Here is a 7,959-nt window from a genome sequence, read left to right as displayed (position 1 = left end):
AGGTCAATTTTGGACTCTCTTATGATTTTCATTGAACACGCTACAGATATAAATAGAAGGATATATATGATTCTACGAAAACGCATCTACATAATGTGCGTTAACCAGGTGGTTTTTTTTTTTGTTTTTTGTGACAACATAACCAGATGATAGGCATCAATAAATCTAAGAACTTCTTCACCCACTTGAAAATTTTCACGGATATTTTATACGGAGAAATTCTGTATTGTGGTTGAAAGTTAAAGGAAGTCTAAGGCTATATTATCTTTTAGCGTGCTAACATCTTTTTTTTTTTCTGTTACATCTGACTTGTAACTCTATTTGGGTGTTATTATTTGGAGCAATTTAAATCGGAATAGCTTTGTGTAGTAGGCCGGATTAGCATGTATGAGTCCACAGGCCATTTACACCCAAGTCCCACTGGGCCCATAGGCCCAAAGCAAGAACAAGAGTCCATCACCTGTTTGGGAGATACCCGGGTCGACTGTCCCAAGTCGTGTCAGACTGCAGCGGATAAGTACTGCTGCCCCTGTACGGAGAAGATCGGTTGGGCCACGTGGCACCATTATCGTCCGGCCACATGGCAAGGACAAACGGAATGCGACGAGTTTGGCTTAGGGATCGTACGGTCCAGCCATGTGTCATCACTACGAAGGGCCACATGGAGCGGTCCCCTTATGGCCAGAGGTGCGTGCGACTTTCGGCGGTCATCGGTATGGACGCGCAGAACCATGCAACCCTGTGCGACCACGTAGCTGACCAAGCCCCACCTACCGATGACCGCGCAGAACCATGCAACCCCGTGCGACCACGTAGCTGACTAAGCCCCGCCTGACAAGCTGAAGAAGCTCAAGGATGAATCCCTTCTAGCACTTGGGGGCGGACGGTGTTGGTGGTCAGTGACATCATCCAACACGGGACTGGGAGCGTACTCTCTCTCCAAACTTCACCCTCAAGGCAAGCATTCCTAATTCCCCTATATATATGACAAGGATAAACCCTAACAATGTATGCTCTCTTCTACCACTAAGTTCAGTTTCTTTTCTCTGTACCGAAACTAACTTAGTCATCGGAGTGCCTGCCAGCTACTCTTGGCCGGTGGGCATTAACTGTGCGTTTCTTGTCCAGTGACAAGGAAAGATAGAGAAGAGCTAGCAAGTCCATCCTAGCTAAGCCAAACATTCTACATCAAGTGAGATAAGTTTGGGAGTTCAGATTGAACACCACCCCACACTTAGCCAACCTTAGTTCTCCTAATCTTGCTGGAGTATTGTTTTTTTTTCTTCCTTTTGTTGTATATTTCAAATTTAGACCGAGTATAGTAATCGATCTGTTATATTCGAGTTAGGTACTGTAACAATAGTCATGTATATATTTTTTGATTCGTGCCACTACAAAAAACAAACATCACGGTTTTAATTTACCCGTGATCTTAAGCATTTAATCACGGTTGCGAAGACTATCCAGCCGAAATTGCTTCTCCTATCTTTAATCATGTTTATAAATCATGGTTGAAAACTATTAATGATCACGATCTTAAGTTGTGATTACAAACATCCAAAACCGTGATTGATACATGATTAAGATTTCAATTCTTGGTTAAAAACTGTGAATAGACAATTTTAGTCACAGATAAGAAATCATATTAAAATTGTGATTGAATCTTTCAAGTTCTCGTTCTTCTGTGGAATTTTTTTTTTTACTCATAACTCAAGTGCATCAAAAATGAACAATAGCACAAGTCCAAAATTCAGAAAAGATAATTCCAATAAAAAATTATTACTCGTTCATAAAAAATTGTCAGTCCTACAATGACCATCTCATGAATTTTATCACTACAATAAAAGGTGTTACAGATACTTATACCACATAAAAATTGTAAATTGCCTAGTAAACTGTGACATCCCTTTTCAGTGAAAAAATAATAATTTAAATTGACGCAGATTATTAATTCTTTCATTTTGCTTTTTCAAACTTCTTTCTAATTAAAAAAGATATTGATTCCAACCTCGAATAACTTATAGTAATTTATTTTTATACTGTTATACATATCATACGTTGCATGTGCTAGTTAATTTGCATGTGTATATGTAGAGCTGTGTGTATATTAGATTATTAGGCTGCTTATTTTTATTTGAGACGGATTTAATCTTTAAAGTATATTTAATTTATATGGGAGATAACTTTCATTTATTTTTATATACATTGAGGACTGGGTATATATTATTTCAACGAAAAGAGAGAGACCTAGGGAGAGAGAGAGAGAGAGAGAGAGAGAGAGAGAGAGAGAGAGAGAGAGAGAGAGAGAGTCGTTGTGGTTTTGGGTAGAGAGTACATAGAAGAAAAAAAGAAAAAAAAAGACAAAGACAAACAAAGCACATAGTAACCAATTAATAAAGAAAAGATCACTTTCAGATCAATTCTCTCATTTGCTAATTCTTCCCGTGCTGCAAAATAAAATTTCATTACAACTTCGTTTGATGATTGAATTGTTCTTTTCTAGACTTTTATAAGGTCAATTATCTATTCCAAAAATTAGGCTGATTGAACATGACACATCATAATCCTGCTCTTCAACAAGTTGCACTTGTAAATCTCATTTGATAATTGCTCTCGTGCGGTGCCGCAAAATAAAGTTCATTACCATTTGTTAGATGGTGGAATCATTCGTTGTCTAGACTTTTATCTGTCGATTATCTATTACAAATTTACAATAATTACGCAGATAGGACATGGTTAAACATATTATCGTTTCAATACATGATCGTTTCGGGTTTTCTTTTTTCTTTTTTCACTAAGCAAAATAATTTATTAATCATGATTGCTTCGTATTTGCCTTAAGATATTTGAACCGTCAAATCTTGACTACATATTACTCTTAACTACTATATATTATCATCAACCTCTATTAATGGGCCGGATCCGACAGTTCCGGATTCGATAAGACTCAAATCCGATAAGACTCGAATTCGAATCCGAAAAATTCGGACCCAATCTGAAAATCTGAATCCAATCCGAAAACTTTTTTTCTTCAAAAATTTTAGCAAAAAGAAAATTATATATTTCAAAAAAAATATTTTCTGAAAAAATTTTTTGATAAAAATAAAAATAAAAATAAAAAATAAAAATACAACTTCTTAAACATTTTTTTTTCAAAATAAAAAATTTACTATTTTTTTTAAAAAAAATTTAAAAATAAAGTTCGGATTCGGATCGATAACGAATTTAATCCGAATCCGAATCCGATCCGTATTTGGATTACCGGATTCGGATTATCGGATTATCATATCGACGTTATCAGATTCGGATCCGGATTCGAATCGGATTTTTCGGATCAGATCCGGTCCATTGACAGGCTAGCCAAGCCCATCCATTCCTTGTGGTCCGAGAAACACCTGATTTTCTCCCCATGGCGCCAACAACATTCTTGCTCTGCATTTAGCTTGGCAACTCCCACTCATGGTCCTCATGGAGAAAGGTAGGTCTGAATGTCAGCTGAAGATTGTTCGTTACCACTCCCCAATCCCCAACTATTCTTCTTCTTCTTCTTCCTCTCTCTCTCTCTCTCTCTCTCTCTCCAACTATTCCTCTTCACCATTCCAAACCACACCCATGGTACGTTTAATCACTACCCCACTTCAATTTCCCAAATGGGTTAATATTTTTTTTCCTTGTAATCTAACTGTTTTGGCTCTGGTTTTCTCATTTTGTTACGTCTTTCGTTATTGCAGTCTGTTACATCATTGCTGTTCAGGTCACTGATGAGGCTGCTGACAACCTTGGTGGGCGAACCGGTTTCCTCTGTAACAACGTTGCTGTACTACAGCGATCTCCTCCCTCAGAACCTCTTGTTGCAGCGACTGGTTCGACACGAATTGCTCGATCAGGAGAACTATCTGTTCCATTTCCTCGTCAACTTCTTGAGATGTTTTTGGTAGACGCTCTCTCCCCCGTCCCCGATTTCTAGTCTTTATTCGAAAGCGCCCCGATAAAAGGAATTTTGAAACGGTGTAGAAAAAATTCGGAAAATTATTTACGAACTATACGCATTGTTTTTAGATCTGAATTTTGGCATTGACTCTGCAGCAATGACTAAAAATTGGGGACATAATAAGGAGTATATAGCTAATTGATACAGTCAGCCGCGACTATCAACGATTCGACATCCAATGTTGGAGTGATCGATTTTTTCAGCTGTTGATTGAATCGTAGTCGATCCGGCTCTAATGTGCAATAGTGCCGTTGATTCTTGGTGAGGTTTCAGCTTAATTTTTCATTAGGCACTCTGATAATACGTTATATGTATGAGGGCAGCTAGATGTATTGACTGGTGGACTGGAATTAAATTTCAGACATTTTTTCTGAGAAAATTCCCATGTGTTATTTTTTAGGTCTGTTAATTTCGCGTTGCCATGAATGTCAACTGTTGTAACTGTTAAATACGCAGCCACACAGAATTATAAGTTGATTGGCTCGCAAACTGATTTCTTTTTTTGAGCAATTGTGTCACCAGATGAATTGGAGTACCATTTTCATTGAAATGCTTGTGACACAGATGTCAGGAACCTTCCGATGCGTGTGGGTATCACATGCATCGTGTGGAACTCACAAGTATCCGATGGTTCCGTACATCTTTGTGCGTTGTTGTTTGCCGATTATATTCTGGGTTTGACCTACCCGGTCAGGCCATGCCGCAGGGTTCAGGGTCAGCGTCTCCGAAACCTAGACAGGGCTATTGAGATAATTAGTTGTTAATGTAATTGGCATTTTCCGGGTTAAGTCAAACCATTTTGTTTATTTGTAATTGGGTTTTTGGGCGGTAGTTCTAGTTTTGATCGAGTCTAGAATTAATCTCCACCGGTATCTCAATATGTGACGATCAAGCTTATGCAATGCCCGAAGTGCTTGGAACACGAATCTGAAAGGTATACATGCGTACACTTCATTTTGCATCTAGATTAAACATTGTTCATGCATTGTATAATCATTTCTGTGCCTAGATTTCCATCAATTAATGTTGTTCTAAGAAAGTTCAGTCATTAGTCTAGTTGGGGCTGTAAGTAGTACTAGCATGTGTGTGCTCGTTTGTTTTGTCTTGTGATGGAAGTGGAAATTTTAGGCATGGGTGTTGTATGTCTATCCAGAGAGTTGGAGTTTCCTTAGAGTCTTAGCGCTTTGCAGCGCTTCGGAAGACTCAGGCTGTGAGAAAAGGAGAAGCGCCTCCGTGGCGCCTCAGCGCTTCTCCAGCCCTTTAAAAAGGAAAAACGCCTCCTCAGCGCCTCAGCGCTTCTCCAGCGCTGTTCTATCCTTGAGTGGCGCCTTTGTAGCGCCCTGGCTCTTCTCCAGCGCGTTTAAACGTTTGCTTGGCGCCTCCGTGGCGCCCCGGCGCTTTTCTGGCACTTCACCTTTTTAGCTTACGTGTCTCTCTCTCATTGGTCCATTGTAGGGCTCCGGTTTATATACTATGTAAACACATTTTAGGGGAGGCTTTTGCATCAGCCCACTTCTAGAGATAGAAAACCCTTTCACTCTCATTTACTTTATGTTTTGATGCATTAGAATGATCTAATCATTTCACTTGTCAATCTAGTGTTATTCTCTAATACTCCATGAATACACTCTAGATTGATTACTTTTGTCCAAAAATCTTCATCACACTCTCATATGATATACTTGGGCTTTTCTTACACTTGGATGATTTAAATTTAGTATTTGATCGTCTTTAGTCAATCTAGAGAAATACTCTAATAATCATGTATTCTCTCTAGTTTGACTTGTTTTTCAAAATCCTTCACATTTTTCCACATTAATTGTTGCCTATGATACTATTTGGCCGGATGATACTGGAGCAGTGATGAGGGGAAATCGAGGCGTTGGACTCGTGGTGGCTATGGGATCAAGAAGGAGCTCGGGGAGCTACATCAAAGTGGTGGAGTTAGGTTAAGCTTTTGGGGTAAAGTTGTAATTCCTCTCTTTGCACTTTGTAAACCTTTTGATCTATATCAATTTGATAGTTAGGCCGTGGTTTTATGATTAAGGTAAGTTTACCCTAAGTAGTTTCCACGTATATCCTTGCATTTGACTTCTTTAGATTTATTGTTTTTGACTTTAATTGTTAAATTGTTAGAATAGCATGGAACTCAGTTAATGGATTAAAATTGGAGGTTGCGTGAAATTTTAATTAGTCGTCCTATGCAACACCACCACACACACACACACACACACACACACACCCCCCCGGACTCTTTTATTGCTTAATATAATTTCATTAGTGATATAAACCCTAGGTTATAACTACATGCTATACGCCACAAATGTAACTCGTATATATAAATGAAAATTGGTGTGAGCCGTAGATGTAATCATCTACACAATTGGGGAACCATGCAATATCTCTGTTTGTGGCGTTTTTTGGTTTACAAAAATGCAATGCTGAATCGACAGTAATTATTTGATTAACACAGTGGCATAATTTGTTGTTAGCAAACTGTTTTCACAACCATATCTAAGAATCTGAAGCTTCTAAGTTCAATGGATAAGGGGGTTTTGGATTTTGACCTTAACAGTAACATACATGTATATAGAAACTAAGAAAACATGTTATTTGTGTAAGTTATCCCTTATTTGTCAAAAACGAGTTCCATCACTTCTCCTAAATTCAATTGGCGATAGGGAGTGCTTCTGGTCCTTATGTTTTTTATGGCACTCATCATATTGTACCAATATTGTACCGTATGTCTATTTTTAGACTAATTGCAAAGCGACATTGTGTTCCCGACAATTCAAAATACTAGAAGGCATAGAAAACAAAGTACTAATAAAAGGGGCTCCATTTAAACTGGGAGCTATGTTCTTTGCGAGCAAATACTCACACTTTTGTCTAATCGTTTTCATAGAAAATAAAGTACTAGTAAAATACTATACATCTCCATCAATAGTACAAGAATAAAATGATAAATTAATTTGCTGAGGCACCCATCATCTTCCATCATAGATCTTTTGCCTTTATCTACCAGAATCTCAGTTAAACAATGCTTAATAAGTTCAGGGAAAAAAAAAAATCCAAGCAAATTAGAGATATTAATCCTGAAAAAGGGAAAAAAGAAAAAACACCTACTAAATCTTGCTTCGCGATAGCATTTGACTAGTGGTAACCGTGTGACACTACGATTAACCATGTGGGTAACCATGCGTGCTACTACGATTAACCTAGAAACCATGTGGTTGGTCTCACCGAAGTTAAAGTGTAGGCCAGTGGTTGACATGGGACATAAAACCAGTATCAAAGCAACATTTTCACATTATCGATTGGGTCCGAAACCTTGCGACTTATTGACTATGGCCACTAGCAAAAAGACATGTGAAATATTTTGTGGTGACTCTAGTATTCAAATCCTCAAGAGCGTGCGAGACCATAAAGGTGGAAAATTGTGACCCATCGTTCCACCTTGAAAGTCTATATATATGTGTGTATATATATATATTAGTCCCCTTCTTATAAGGACTACTTTATTTTAACAAAATGCGGACCTCCTTTTTTCGATCGAATTTTGATGATCCGAGCTGCTCAATGTGTTCAAAACGTGATTTTAAGGGTACCTTCTAGAGATCAACAAAAAAAAAAGGCCGGAAAGGGCTTCATCCAAGCAGTTTTTGTTTGTTTTTTATCTAACGGTTCAAATAACAACTGCTCAAATCAAGCCCTTTCCGGTCATTTTTTTTGCCGATTTTTCACAAGTACCCTTAAAATTACGTTCTGAACACATTGAGCAACTCGGATCATCGAAATCCAATCGGAAAAGGCGAGAAATGGGAGGTCTGCATATAAGATCCTCATTTTAAGGTCCTTACCTGAAGATTTATATATATATATAAATATAGAGAGAGAGAGAGAGAGAGAGAGAGAGAGAGAGAGAGAGAGAGAGAGAGAGAGAGAGTTAGGTTCCGGTGAGGGATCCC

The 7,959-nt window shown here is 38.1% G+C and overlaps 1 protein-coding gene across 3 annotated transcripts; it reads left to right on the top strand.

Moving 5' to 3' along the window:
• Nucleotides 1–3,463: 3,463 nt before the first annotated feature.
• LOC131302206 (uncharacterized) lies at nt 3,464–6,175 on the top strand. Of its 3 annotated transcripts, none has more exons than XR_009191689.1 (3): nt 3,464–3,615; nt 3,732–5,087; nt 5,172–6,175. XR_009191689.1 is itself a non-coding variant. In XM_058328769.1 (3 exons), exons 1-3 carry the CDS (start codon nt 3,489–3,491, stop codon nt 4,090–4,092), a joined length of 336 nt encoding a protein of 111 aa, XP_058184752.1. In that variant the 5' UTR covers nt 3,464–3,488; the 3' UTR covers nt 4,093–4,370. The 3 variants fall into 3 exon arrangements, 2 of the variants coding, with proteins under 2 accessions (XP_058184752.1, XP_058184750.1); XM_058328769.1 differs by lacking the exon at nt 5,172–6,175 and having other exon boundaries at nt 3,732–3,934; nt 4,087–4,370; XM_058328767.1 differs by lacking the exon at nt 5,172–6,175 and having other exon boundaries at nt 3,732–4,370.
• The last annotated feature ends 1,784 nt before the right edge of the window (nt 6,176–7,959 follow it).

Source organism: Rhododendron vialii, chromosome 1a (genome assembly GCF_030253575.1).
Source record: "Rhododendron vialii isolate Sample 1 chromosome 1a, ASM3025357v1".
In the NCBI taxonomy this organism is placed as follows: Eukaryota; Viridiplantae; Streptophyta; class Magnoliopsida; order Ericales; family Ericaceae; genus Rhododendron; species Rhododendron vialii.
This window is presented reverse-complemented; position numbering and strand designations above follow the sequence as displayed.